General features: G+C 42.7%; 1 protein-coding gene across 1 annotated transcript in view; it reads left to right on the top strand.

Moving 5' to 3' along the window:
- The window catches only part of LOC140489361 (ferritin, heavy subunit-like), a 31,255-nt gene extending 16,944 nt beyond the window's left edge, over nt 1-14,311 (top strand). Inside the window, exons 2-5 of the mRNA XM_072588840.1 lie at nt 2,502-2,979; nt 6,716-6,862; nt 10,023-10,148; nt 12,417-14,311. Coding sequence (XP_072444941.1) covers nt 2,878-2,979; nt 6,716-6,862; nt 10,023-10,148; nt 12,417-12,569 — 528 coding nt within the window. The 5' untranslated portion in view covers nt 2,502-2,877 and the 3' untranslated portion in view covers nt 12,570-14,311. The remainder of the gene's footprint in view (nt 1-2,501; nt 2,980-6,715; nt 6,863-10,022; nt 10,149-12,416) is intronic.
- The last annotated feature ends 861 nt before the right edge of the window (nt 14,312-15,172 follow it).

Genomic DNA, 15,172 nt, shown 5'->3' with positions numbered 1-15,172 from the left:
GAGAGAGTGAGGTCTGCAGATGCTGGAGATCAGAGTTGAGAGTGTGATGCTGGAAAAGCACAGCAGGTCAGGCAGCATCTGAGGAGCAAGAGAATCAACATTTCGGGCATAAGCCCTTCATCAGGAATCCTGATGAAGGACTTATGCCCGAAACGTCTATTCTCCTGCTCCTCAGATGCTGCCTGACCTGTGCTTTTCCAGCACCACACTCGACTCTGTACTGGTTCTCTGAGCATCTTACTTTGTGTCATTCTTCCCAACACATTGTCCCTTTATAAATAATGGTTTAGTTTTCTCTCAAATTTAATTTGATTAGAAATTATATGAATTTAATTTAATTCACTCTAGTGCCACTCCTTCCCCACAAAGCTTTCCTCTTTAGATAATGATCCAGTTCCCATTTTGATTGAAAACAGAGAGTGCTGGAGAAGCTCAGTAGCTCCAGCAGCATCCCTGGAGAGAGGGATGATGTTTCCCGACCACTATGACTGATCTTCAGAATGGAGTCATACGTGTTCTGAGTTCCAAAGAAAAGTCATACAGGACTCAAAACATTAACTTTGTTTCTCCCTCCACAGAAGATGCCAGACCTACTGAGTTTCTCCATTATTTTCATTGTGAGTCTCCAGCATCTGCAGAACCTGATCCAGGCAGTTCACTCCTGATCCGAGCAGCTAACTATTCAACAATGAACTTACAAATGATGAGCAGGAGTATGCCATCCGGCCCCTCAAGCCTGCTCCAGCATTCACCATGACCATGGCTGGTCTGACTGTGGCCTCGACTTCACATTGCTCCCTTTGCAACACCCACCGCCCCGCCCCACCCTACTACACCCCAATATCCTTGTTAGTCATGAATCTATCTATCTCCTTAAAAACATTTCACACAGAGAGTGGTGAGTGTCTGGAATGGGCTGCCAGGTGTAGTGGTGGAAGTGAGTGCAATTTAGTCATTTTAAGAAACATTTAGACAGATACATGGATGGGATAGGTGTGCAAGGATATGGAAAAAATACAGGTGAATAGGACTAATTTGACTCTGAAAACTGGGCAGCATGGACAAGTTGGGCTGAAGGGCCTATTTCCATGCTGTAGACCTCTATGACTCCTTTTCCACCTCATCTGGGGAAGAAAACTCTACAGACTCATGACTCTCTTGAGAGAAAAACGTTCTTCTCATTTCTGTCTTAATTGGGACACCCAGTATTTTTAAACTGTGTCCCCTCATTCCAATCTCTCCCACATGGAGAAACCTCTTTTGAGTTGCCAGCTGATCATATGTGATTTCAGGACCTTTTATACTTCAATAAGTTCCTTGAAAGCGGAGTTGCAGGAAGACAGGAGAGTGAAGAAGGTGTTTGGTATGCTTTCTTTTATTGGTCAGTGCACTGAGTATAGGAGTTGGGAGGTCATGATGCAGCTGCATAGGATATTGGTTCGGTCACTTTTAGAATATTGCATGCAATTCTGGTCTCCCCCATATTGGAAGGATGTGGTGAAACTTGAAGGGTTTGGAAAAGATTTACAAGGATGTGGCCAGGATTGGAGGATTTGAGCCATGGGGAGAGGCTGAATAGACTGGAGCTGTTTTCCCTGGAGCTTTGGAGGCTGAGGGGTAACGTTATAGAGGTTTATAAAATCATGAGGGGCACAGATAGGGTAAATAGACAAAGTCATTTCCCTGGAGTGGGGGAGTCTAGATCTAGAGGGTATAGGCTTAAGGTGAGAGGGGAAAAAATTAAGAGGGACCCAAAGGGCAACGTTTTCACGTAGAGGGTGGTGCACGTATGGAATGAGCTGCCAGAGGAAGTGATGGAGGCTGGTACAATTACAACATTTAAAAGACATCTGGATGGGTACATGAATAGGAAAGGTTTAGAGGGATATGGCCCAAATGCAGGCAAATAGGACTGGATTAGTTTAAGATATCTGGTTGACATAGGCGAGTAGGACCGAAGGCTCTGTTTCCATGCTGTACAGCCCTATGACTCTAAGATCACCAACATCAAATATTAGAGGAAATTTTAGGACGAGTGAACCCATTGGGATAGACAGAGAGAGAGAGAGAGAGAGAGATTTAAAAAAACTGATCAACACCTTTGTTAGGATAACTGAGAGAAGACTGTCACACCCAAAATGTTTCTATTTCCCTGCTGATTTCACCAAAAATCATTCCTCACCTAATATGATACAAATAAAAACGTAAGAACTAGGAGTAGGATAAGGCCATTCAGCCCCTTGACCCTGCGCTGCAATAGATACAATCATAGCTGATCTAGTCTCAGCCTTAACTCCACTTTCCTGCTCTCCATAACCTTTCAACCTGTTACTAATTAAAAATCTGTCTATCTCCTCCTTAAATTTACTCAGTGTCTTGGCACCCACTGCGCACTCTGGGGGAGTGAATTCCACAGATTCATGACCCTTTGAAATAAACTCCTCCTCACCTCTGCTTTAAATCGGCAGATTTATTCCAGAACTGTTGACCTCTCGTTCCAGATTGCCCCACATGAGGAAACATCCTTTCGGAGGGAAAGCTTTGAAGATCCTCCCGTCAGAGCCTTCCTGATGCGGACGAAACCACCAGGACAAAGTCAGGAAGCCACCGAGCTGATTTGTCAATCCTTCCCAAATCTCAGGCCATCTCGCCACCACTCCCTGCTGTTCACACCTGAGCTGCTCGATTAGTTGGAAGATCTGTCACTCAATAAGCATGTAGCAACTTGAAGGGAGAGTGGGCTGTGCCTGAGCAATAATATAAATTCGGGGGCACCTGCAATATATTTTCAGATGTTGACTCTGAGTGCCTAGAGCAGCTGTTCCTGAGTCAATACCAGCTCTGAGGATTTGACCCTGTTTTAAAGACCGGTTCAGCATGGACCATAATATCCGCCTGAATTATCACAAGGACTGTGAGAGTGCTGTCAATCGCATGATCAACATGGAACTCTACGCCTCGTATGTTTACCTCTCCATGGTGAGTTTTGAATCTGAAGCAAATTCCAAACCTGTCAGGAATTCATGTTGGTCTTTTCAATCTGCACCTTCCCCTTGAAGGATTAGTGGTAACTTGCACAGAAAACAATTTTTTGATATTTTTCCCGAGCTTAAGTATGGAAAATAGTTCCTTCCCCCAGTCTGTTGCATGAAACGACTGAGCTTATTGACCTTTTGTTGCACTGTTATATGTCTAAAATGACGAAGATGAGGCTAGGTGTGGGCATGGATGGAGTCGGAAAGACTGATGCTCTGAAATTTTTATTTCTTTATTTTTCTAATTTATTCCTATGATCTATAATGCTGAACTATTCCTTTACTTTCCTAATTTTTTTTTCATAGTCATAGAGATGTACAGCACGGGAACAGATCCTTCAGTCCAACTCGTCCATGCTGACCAATTATCCTAAGTTAATGTAGTCCTATTTACCAGCCTTTGGCCCATATCCCTAAAACCTTTCCTATTCATATACCCATCCAGATGCCTTTTAAATGTTGTAATTGTACCAGCCTCCACCACTTCCTCTGGCAGGTCGTTCCACACATGTACCACCCTCTGCGTGAAAAAGCTGCCCCTCAGTTCCCTTTTAAATCTTTCCTCTTTCACCTTAAACCTATACTCTCCAGTTTTGGACTCACCTACCCTGGGGAAAAGACTTTGGCTATTTACCCTATCCATGCTCCTCATGATTTTATAAACCTCTTTAAGGTCACCCCTCAGCTTCCGACACTCCAGGGAAAACAGCCCCAGCCTGTTCAGCCTTTGCCATAGCTCAAACCCCCCAACACTGGCAACATCTTTATAAGTCTTTTCTGAACCCTTTCAAGTTTCACAACATCTTTCTGATAGGAAGGAGACCAGAATTGTATGCTATATTCCAAAAACAGCCTAACCAATGTCCTGTACAGCCACAACTTGGCCTTTTTCACTATCCTATCTACCTACAGCTGTACTTTCTAAGAATTTGATTTTAAGTATCTGTACTTTTATACCTAAGTAATGCAGCAACTGTAAACTTTAATTGTACTCTTTTGAGTCCATGTGACAATAAAACTAATTCAATTCAATAATTTCTGGGAGTAGAACTTCCAATCATTAGGAATCTTTAACGAGCTAAGACTATATTCTCAGGTGTGCAGTTTAACACTGTCTTCAATGTGAGATGGCTTTAAGAATATTGTATGTATCCTATTTAACTTGTGCTTGTGTTACCCATTAAACATTATCTTAAACTAAAAAAACCTGGGGCACTTGAGAACTTGACAGTTGGGAACCCTCTCTTAGCCTTTACTAAAACAAAGCAGGAAAACTGAAATAAAAACAGAAATTGCTGGAGATCTCTGAATGCATATATGAATAGGAAGGATTGAGAGGGAATATGGACCAATTGGAACTAGATTAGGTTGGGATATCTGGTCGGCATTGATGAGTTGGACTGAAAGCTGTGCTTCCGTGCTGTAAATCTCTATGATTCTATAAGACCTGAAACGATAACCCTGCTTTCTCTCTACAGTCAGACTTGCTGAGTTTCTCCAGCAATTTCTGTCTCAGCCTTCATTATTGACCTACCCAAAGCAGCTGAAATCACCTCCAAAGTTTCAAATGTCAATCAGCAAACTGAAGACTGATTTTTAAGCTTCGCTAATGACTGTTGGTATGACAGCTGAATGAAAATGCCTTGTAAATAATGAAATCGGACATATGTTTATCGCATGATTTCCCAAACAAGTGAATAGGAACGAGCACGTATTAGTACAATGAGAATAATGGATTGATTCTGACAAAATGATAACAGATTATAAGCCTCAGTAAACTGAAGGGAGCTGAGGCATTTCTCTTCCAATGTGTGATAATAACCAACTGGCCATTAAAACTGGGACGCTACTGATATAATCCTGATTCTAAAGAGACTTTTTTTCTCAATCATGGCACAATCTGAGGGAAACAGATCCACTGCCACTCCCTCACCACCTGACTCCTCGAGGAAGAACGCCTCATCTTCAACCCCAGGGCATCAATGTGGACTTCACCAGTTTCCTCATTTCCCCTCCCCCCACCTTACCCCAGTTCCAACCTTCCAGCTCAGCACCATCCTCATGATCTGTCCTACCTGCCAATCTTCCTTCCCACCTGTCTGCTCCACCCTCCTCTTTGACCTATCACCTCCATCCCCACCCCCATTCACCTATTGTACTCTTTGCCACCTTCTCCCCAGCTCCCCCCCCCACCCCCATTTTCTCTCCACCATGGAGGCTCCCTGCTTCCATTCCTGATGAAGGGCTTTTGCCCGGAACGTCGATTTTCCTGCTCCTCTGGTGCTGCCTGACCTGCTGTGCTTTTCCAGCACCACTCTAATCTAGACTCTCCTTCTGCTGATGCCTACTGCAAAAAAGTACCGTTTGACTCAATGATAATAAAAAATTGAGGAATTATTTTCTCACCCACAGGGTGGTGGGGGTTGGGAGGTGGGGCTAGGAGGAGGTCTGGAATGTACTGCCCAGAGGGTAGTTGAGGTGGGAAACCTGAACCTTTAAAACAGTTCTTGGATGAGCATTTGAAGTGTCACAACATTAAAGGCTGTGGGCCAAGTGCTAGAAAGTGGAATGAGTTCAGATTTAGTCTATTTTTGACAGTAGACTTAATGGTTTGAAGGACATCTTCAGTACTATATAATTTGATGATTGTATGATTCTAAGATAAGGGTTAGAGGCTGCATTAGAACAAAGGGGATGGTAGCGTAGTGGTAATGTGCAAGGTTTGTCAAGGTTTGTAGCTCAGGTTGAGGTTTAGGGTGTAGGTTTGCTCGTTGAACTGTAGGTTTGATATCCAGACGTTTCATTACCTGGTTAGGTAACATCAGTGGCGACCTCCAAGTGAAGCGAAGCTGTTGTCTCCTGTTTTCTATTTATATGTTTGTCCTGGATGGGGTTCCTGGGGTTTGTGGTGATGTCATTTCCTGTTCGTTTTCTGAGGGGTTGATAGATGGTATCTAGATCTATGTGTTTGTTTATGACGTTGTGGTTGCAGTGCCAGGCCTCGAGGAATTCTCTGACATGTCTTTGCTTAGTCTGTCCCAGGATAGATGTGTTGTCCCAGTCGAAATGGTGGTTTTTTTCATCCACGTGTAGTGGTAATGTTGCAGGACTAAGAATCCAAACACCTGACTCAATGGTCTGGGATGTGAGAATCAGGCCAAGATAAACTGGGAACAGGGTAATAAGGTAGCAATATACTTTTGATAGTACAGACTTGATGGGCTGAAGGGCCTCTTCTATACTGTATGATTCAATGACTTCAAGTACCATCACAGATTGACTTCAGTTGATGAATAAATCCAAGCTAAAATGCTATTCTAAGTATTAATGACCATCAAACTATGAGATTATTGAACCATCTGGTTCACTCCTACCTCTCAAGAGGAAGAAATCTGCTATTTCTTCATGGATTGGCTTATAGGTGACTCCAGCCTCACAACAAAATGTTTAATTCTCCTTAACACCACATGGACTGCAGTGGTTCAAAAAGACAGCTCACCACCACTTTCTCAAGGGGCAATTAGGGACAGGCAAAAAATGCTGGCCATTCTTAGCGATATGTGTACCCTAAGAATGAATAAAATAGAATCCCTCTGTATCTTTCCCAGACAATCACACTTTGGAAATCTGTTAAATTGATTTTCCTTACATTTCACCCCATCCTGTCCTCTGTTCTGCAGTCCTATTACTTTGACCAAGGATCTATTGCCCTGGGCAACTTTGTGAAGTTCTTCAAGAAGCAGTCAGACAAGGAACATGAGCAAGCGGAGAATCTGATGAAATTCCAGAATCAACGAGGAGGTCACATCGCCCTGCAAGATATCAAGGTTAGCCTGTCGAAAGCAACTAATAGGAACAGATTTGTTATATGCCAAATGTTGCAAACTTAATGTCTACTTACGTGTCACTGATTAAGGTGACACATTGTTGAAATATTGCATTTTACATTAATCAGGACAGATGCAAGAATGCCAGTTTTCAAAGGGAGCAACAACATTTTCTACATGAGACAAAGATACTGATTAGTTTGGAAATGAACTCTCGTTGCTCAAGGCATTGCTATAGATAATTCAATGGGCAACTGTTGTCCCCAGTGCTTTCGTTTAATTGCAAAAGGCATATATCCTGGGTGTTTTCTTTCTGTTTGCAGAGGGTGGGGCCCTGTGTTTGGTATTTGGCATTCTTGCATCAGACCTGAAGAGTGCAAAAACGAGGCTTCTTCTGGAGTACATGTACAGCTGTGGTCGCCCTGCTATAGGAAGGATATTATTGAATTGGGTTCGGTTCAGAAAAGACTAATCAGGATGTTGCCAGGGATAGAGGGTTTGAGTTAAAAAGTAGGCTGGGATTTTTTTACTGGAGTGTAGGAGGCTGAGGGGTAACCTTGTAGGGGTTTGTAAAATCAAGAGGGGTATAGATAAGGTGAATAGCAAAGGTCTTTTCCCTGCTTTAGGGGAGAGTTCAAAACTGGTGGGGTGGGAGGGGTGGCATATTTTTAAGGTGAGAGAGGAGAAAGGTTTAAAAAGAACATGAGGAGCAACTTTTTTACACAGAGTGGTTAGTGTGTGAAATGAACTGCCACAGGAAGTGGTGAATGTAGGTACAGTTACAGCAATTAAAAGACATTTGGACAGGGTAATGATTAGGAAAGGTTTGGAGGAATATGGGTCAAATGTGGGCAGGTGAGATTAGTTTAGTTGAGGAACATGGTTGATGTGGACTAGTTAGACCAAAGGGTTTGTTTCTATGCTGTATGACTCTAGATTCTATAACAATAGCTTCGACAAAATGTCTCTTTTTCCAGCAACAATCAAGATCTGCAATACTAAAGGTAAAAAGTGAACCCATTCACTTGTTTCAAAAGGTCCAAAACAAATTAGCTATTGACATCATGTTGTGATTGTGCAGGATATTGGTTCGGCTAGTTTTGGAAAACTGCATTCAATTCTGGTTTCCCTGCTATAGTAAAGATATTCAGAAAAGATTTACAAGGATGTTGCCAGTTTTGGAGGGTTTGAGCTACAGGGAGAGGCTGAATAGGCTGAGGCTCTTTTCCCTGGGCCGTCGGAGGTTGAGGGGTGACCTTATAGAGGTTTATAAAATTATGGGGTGCATGGATAGGGTAAATAGATTTGGTCCTTTCCCTGGGTGGGGGAGTCCAGAACGAGAGGGCATTTGTTTAAGGTGAGAGGGGGCAAGATTTAAAAGGAACCTAAAGGGCAACATTTTCACGCAGAGGGTGATGCATGGATAGAATGAGCTGCCAGAGGAAGCTGCCAGTGGAGGTTGTACAATGACAACATTTAAAAGTATCTGGATGGGTACGTGAATAGGGAGGGTTTTGAGGGATATGGGCCAAGTTCTGGCAAATGGGACTGGATTAGGTTAGGACATCAGATTGGCATGAATGAATTGGGCTGAAGGGTCTGTTTCTGTGCTGTGTAACTCTATGACTCTATGATTGTATAACCCATGCTGTTTTACACTCAGCTCTGGAAGACTCCTTGAACAAATCTATTCTCTATTCATTACTCCATCATTCTGAGAATGAATTATCACATAGAGGCAGATGGAATGCTCTTCTGGGATTAGGACATTAACATATTGGTATAGCAGTAGCTCTGTATTGTTTCTCATAGCCTCATTCTCTGTTGTATTTCAACCCCAAAGCTGTACATTAACTCGGCATTCTCTTAATGCATGTGCTACATGAGATGTTTGTGTCCAATTAACAACAAAGTGAGAAAGGAAGGTAGGAACAAGAATAGGTCATTTAGCCCCTATTCTGCCATCTAATGAGAGCATAGTTGATCTGTGGCCTAACTCCATATTGCAGCTTTGGCCCATATTCCTTAATATCTTTGCTTAACCAAAAAGCCTTCATTCCCATGTTACTGTCCATTGTCTCACTCGCTGTAAACTTACTGCCCATCAAAAAGCTTGCTGGAAAATTGTGTAAGATTCTGACACGAGAAACAGGAGCAAGAGTAGGTTATTAAGACCCTTGAGCCTGCTCTGGTATTCAATAAAGTCTGGACTGACGTGATCCTGGTCTTAACTCCTACCTATAATCCTTGACGGTCACAATTAAAAATCTAACTCAACCTTGAATGTATTGAATGACCCTGTCTTCATTGCTATTTGGGATAGAGAACTCCCGTACAAGGCGAGACATCTGTGACAATGCCATCACTTTAAGAAATTTATTTTGTCCTTGGTTTTTTTCACGAGGGGTCATTAAGCCAGAGGTGCCGATATGTCTACTTTAACAGTGGCAGGGGAGTGGCCAGTACTCCCAGTTCAGGTTTTTTCTAGTTTGGTTTAGTTGTAGCAGAGAACCTGCTGGTAGCTGTAGCAGAAGTTACCACAGTGCAAAAAAGGTTCGATGTTTCAGCAGATGATCCCTGCCTGACTTTTCTCTCTGAAATCTCTCCTGCCTGTAAGAACTTGTGTTTGAGTTTACCTTTTACCAAGGGGTGTGTTTATGGGAGGTTACAGAACAGCTCCTTAGCTAGGTTGTTGTATCGAGTCGGTTAAGTTTTCAAATAGTTAAGTCGTTCTAAATTCTATTTTCTTTTGTTCGTGTTTCAACTGTAACGTTTAAACAAATTCTGTTTCACTTAATGCCGAGTGGTTTGACCAGCTGCATCACACCTGGAATATCCACTACACACCTGCCTTTAAAATAAGAAAACATTAGGGCCTAGGCTACCTTCTTGAAATATTTTGAGGGTGTCTGACCTGGTCTGTAAGACATACTTTCAGCACTCACCTTGTCCAGTTTATTTTGTGATGCTTCTTTCAATAAAATCACCTCTCATTCTTCTAAACTACAATGTGCACTGGTCCAAACAGCTTATGTTTTCCTCATAAGGCAGTCCTTTCATCCCAGGAATCGATGTTGTATAGAATAACTGGATAGTTAGATTCCAGGGATTCCCCATGCATTCTTTGTTTGTCCTGATTATCACTAACTTTCCTTTCTAGAGACCAGAACAAGATGACTGGGACAGTGGTCTGCAGGCAATGCAGTGTGCTCTGCAGTTGGAGAAGAACATTAACCAAAGCCTGCTGGAGCTGTACAAACTCTCGAAGGATAGAAGTGACCCTCATGTACGTATTCAGTAAAAGAAATATAACCTAAGTTTGTTTGGGTTGTTGGAATTCAACTTGTAATGTGTTGGTGGAGAGCAATTGAATTTTTTTTTGCATAAAATTGATATTGTGACGGTCTCTGAAAACCGTGTTTACATGGATGGTCAGGAAATAGAAATGCTGCAAGTGTGCCATTTGGAATGGCCTCACTATTTGTGGCAAGTTTGGCTGCTCCTACAGGCTCAGGAGCGTTTGTAACTACAAGTGCTCTCATGTCTCTTTTTAACTGAATGCTTGAAGCCCTTCCACCCTCGTTGGCTTGCTGCTCCATTCAGATATGTCAACTCAATCCTTTCAGACAAAGAGATTTAGAGTTACTTGCAGACTTGCCAATCATGGCCCCTTTAGTGGTGACAATGATGTTTGAAATCACTCAGTTTTTGGAAGGAGGATCTGTTTTGGTGGATGCCAGTGGTTAATAATCCCGGAGGTGGCAGGATTATCGCATGAGGACAGCTTGAGGAGCCCATGCTTCCTATGTGGTGGCTCAGTGGTTAGCACTGCTGCCTTATAGTGCCAGGAACCCAGGTTCGATTTCAGCCTCGGGCAACTGTCTGCGTGGAGTTTGCTCATTATTCCCATGTCAGCGTGGGTTTCCTCCGGGTGCTCCGGTTTCCTCCCACAGTCCAAAGATGTACATGTTAGGTGAATTGGCCATACTACATTGCCCATAGTGTTCATTAGTCAGGGATAAATGTAGGGGAATGGGTCTGGGTGGGATACTCTTCGGAGGGTCAGTGTGGACTTGTAGGGTGAAATGGCCTATTTCCACTCTGTAGGGATTCTATGATGATCTACAGTTCTAAGAACGAAAGGTGATCTCATCGAAGAAAGCAGTGTTCTTCCTGGTCTCATGAGGGTATGAACAGGAAGGATGTTTCCTGTGGCTGGAGGACGGTGATCTAGAATCAGGGGACACAGCCCCAGACTAAAAGGACATTTAGGACTGACAGAATATGAATTTTTCCATTTGTAGAGTGGTGGAATTCTCTCAACCAGAGGGCTGTGGAGTCAAGCCATCGGAGTTCTATAAATCTAACAATCTTTAAGATATCAAGTGAGATAAATGGTGTTGAGGTAGAAGATTAGCCATGGTTTAGTTGATGGAGGAACAGAGGGGCTGAATGGCCTACTTCTGTTCCTGTTTTCTACACTCCTATGAACTTACAAATGAATAGAATGGGCCTGTAGAGATTGATTAGAAAGTGATTATGTTATTTGGAGTTAGAAAAATGAGAGACAAGTCTGTTGAAACTTATAGAGTTCCTAGAGAGTTTGACAGGGCAGATACAGAGAGGCTGTTCCCCTGATTGGAGAGTCCAGAGCCATGGGTTATAGGGTCAGAGTCAGAGATTAGTTGAGGAGGCATAAAGGATGCTTTCCTTTATCAACCATTGCATTGCTGTTAAGATCTGGAAAGTCATGTTGGAGCTATGCAGAACTTTGGTTAGGCCACAGCTGGAGTACTGTGTGCAGTTCTGGTCACTTCACTATAGACTAGACTAAAGGGGGTGTAGAGGAGATTCACCAGGATATTGCCTGGGATGGGGCATGTCAGCGATGAAGAGAGGCTGGATAAGCATGGGTTGTTTTCTTTGGAGCACAGAAGGCTGGGGGAAACCTGATTGAGGTGTGTTCATTTATCAATAACATGGACAGGATGGATGGAAAGCAGCTGTTTCCTTTAGATGAAGGGTCAATAATGTGTGGGGCATAATTTTAAAGTGAAAGGCAGGAGCTTTAGAGGGGGACTTGAGGAAAACCTTTTTTTAATCTAGAGTGTGGTGAAGGTCAGTAATGCGCTGCCTGGGAGAGGAGTTGAGGCAGGAAACCTCACAACCTTTTAAAAAAGTGTTTGGATGAGCACTTGAAGTGTTCCAACATTCAAGGCAATGGGCTTGGTGGGAGAAAATGGGACGAGAGTAGGTGGCAGTGTATTTTCCTGTACAGACATAATGGGCTGAAAGGCCTCTTCTGTACTGTTTGATTCTAAAATGGGAAAGTGGACTTATGTAGAAGCTCATCGTGATCTCATTGTCAGGTGGGGAACAGATTCAGGTGAATAATTCCTGTTCTTTTGCTCACATTCCCCTTTGCTCAAAGTAGGGGACAGTAAACAAAATCGTACAACTTGTCCTTGCCTGATACACTAGATTTGCTTTAACCTTCAAAAGCAATCAATGTTTCATGCATAGTAAACAGTGGTTATATCTCATTCTCTTCCAGTTGTCTAACTTTCTGGAGACCCATTACTTGGAGAAGCAAGTCAAGACCATCAAGAAACTTGGTGACCACGTCACTAACCTGCATCGCTTAGGTGCCCCTCAGAATGGCATGGCTGAATACCTGTTCAACAAGCACACTTTGGGGGGAGAGTAGACCATGCAACACCAGACTCCTCACACCCTCCAACTCATTGACAGCATCTATTTCTCAAAATATTCTCCAGAGCCTGAAGGTTCTAGAATTCTCTGTCGTTTGACACCCATTAGAAAACTCCCCACTGTTTGCCAATTTAGTTTAGCAGCTAACATTGCTGGATTGCTAATGTGTACAACTCCTTTCATTGAATAACTAGGCAGCAGAGTAACAAGTTCCTGACGTTGACTACGGTAATAACTCACTAGAAGAAATTTTTCCATAGGTCACAAACGGGTTTGGAACAGGAAGAGGTCATATGGCCCTCAGTGAGTCTCTACCACTCATAGAGCTGTACAGCACGGAAACAGACCCTTCGGTCCGACTCGTCCATGCTGACCAGAGATTCTAAATTAATCTAGTCCCATTTGCCAGCACTGGGCCCATTTCCCTCTGAACCCTTCCTATTCATATACCGATCCAGATGTCTTTTAAATACTGTAGTTGTACCAGCCTCCATCACTTCCTCATTCCATATACACACCAGTCTCTGCATGAAAAAGTTGCCCCTTAGGTCCCTTTTAAATCTTTCACCTGTCACCTTAAACCCATGGCCTCTAGTTCTGGACTTCCCCAAAATGAAGATGTCTGATGCAGCTGCTCCCTCACAACCTGACCTGCTGGCAAGGACATGATTGCCAACTGGTGCCTCCTAAGTGATTTTGCCCATCCCTTGTCGTCCTGTCCTACTATATGTCAAATTAAATCAAAACTGTTTTTTGTAGCATAGAAATTGAGCACTGGTGAAGACTTCCTCAACAAAGCTTTTCATCTTTTATTCACAGTTTGCAAAAATACCAATCTAAAGGGCAAACCCAACAAGAGGAGAATCCTAATTATTTGACAAGTTAATTGCAATGGAATGAGGTGTTGCTATGGAGAATGCACTAGTTAATGGGATTGGCAGCTAAATGCCAGGCTCTGTCTGAATTTTCAACCAAAATAGGTGACAACTCTTTACTGATTCATTTCTCAGTAACCAATCAGATGCAAGCTGCCTGGTCCAAAATTTAAACAGAGGCTGATAGTTAACTGTCAGTCATCATTAACTCACACATTCTCCATAGAAACCCCTCTACCAATAGGTGTCCTCTTGTCAACCAATTAGTACTCTCCTCTCATGCAGTATAAATATTGGTTTTGCTTGTGAAATAGTATTTCTTGCAAATGGTCCTTTTGAGTGCATGACACAAAGCATTGAGAAAAATGTGTCCTTTTTCAGCAATCAAAATGGTGACACAGCAACAGACCTTCAAGTTGTTTACCTCCTCTCCCCTCCCCTCCCCTCCCCTCCCCTCCCCTCCCCTCCCCCAACCATGGAACCTGGCCAAGACAATTGAAAATCTCAGTACATCCAGACTCTACTCTCCTTTCTCCCCCACCTCCTCTAGTGATTTCCTGGGATCTGGAGCTGCTCCATTTCTGAAGCACAAGCTCAAGTGGTAACTCAACAACTTAGCACCGTGGAACTCAGCTAACCTGCAGGACCTCACTTTGCACACCTTCTAAATTGGCAATTGGTAATCTTCCAACTTTCCTGCTCTCGTTCTTACATAGTTTTCTCAATACCAATTGTTTGAGCACTGTGTAAAATTGGGATGTCCGTTCTGTGAGAAATCCCTAACCCTTCAATAGTGATGAAGCACTCACTGCCATCGCATGTATTTCAAAGAATTTAATCAATAAAACCAGACCATGCACAATGTTGTTGGAGTATTCTGTAAATAGGACCAGTCACTGTAAATGCCTTTAATCATCTCTCAGTAGTTTGATAAGGTAGAATATCTCCATGATGAAGTTTCGTTGCAATTACTTGTCACTCTCATGAATCATAGCATTGTAGATGACATTAACATGTGTGAAACAGGGGATCATCACTGACTGGGATCGAAGTGATATGGGGGAATTGGGTGGGAATGTGGAATTGAAGCCTGAGATCAGTCATGATCATGTTAAATGATGGAGCAGACTTGATGGGCTGAATGGTCTCCAGCTGCTTGCATTTCTTGCCTATTCTGATCCCTATTTGTAAGTTGCAGGATACAAGGTGCAAGTAAGTGGAGATTGGACACAAGGTTCAGTGCTAAATCAGATCTTAATGTTGACAATTCCAGTGATTGTGTTCCAGTGCACTGGTGCAACCTGAGTCCTCAAAGTGAAACTGTGTTTATTTAGACTTGAACCTCCACACTGCCTTTTGACCTAGAAATTGGTTCTCGATTTATTTAGATTATGGTTAGCTCAATATTAATTCAACATCATCACTTCTCATTTCTTTACTTCATTAATCTCTTTGAAATGATACAGATACAGCCAGTTGGAAGGGAATTGGTCGCATTGATATATTGAATTGCATGGATATTAAAGACAACACAGAGACCGTCCCCACAGCTCCAGATATCTTTAAGGCACAAATGAACCATCTGCCGCTTACTTAATCAACAATTCCTTCTGCTCCTTTTCTCCATTCTGTATTTATCATCACCACATTAAATGCCACCCCCTTGGTATCTAGCAGAAGAACCTTTTCTCCCAGCCTGTACAATACAATTACTAACTCCAAT

Source organism: Chiloscyllium punctatum, chromosome 18, assembly GCF_047496795.1.
Source record: "Chiloscyllium punctatum isolate Juve2018m chromosome 18, sChiPun1.3, whole genome shotgun sequence".
NCBI lineage: Eukaryota > Metazoa > Chordata > Chondrichthyes > Orectolobiformes > Hemiscylliidae > Chiloscyllium > Chiloscyllium punctatum.
This window is presented reverse-complemented; position numbering and strand designations above follow the sequence as displayed.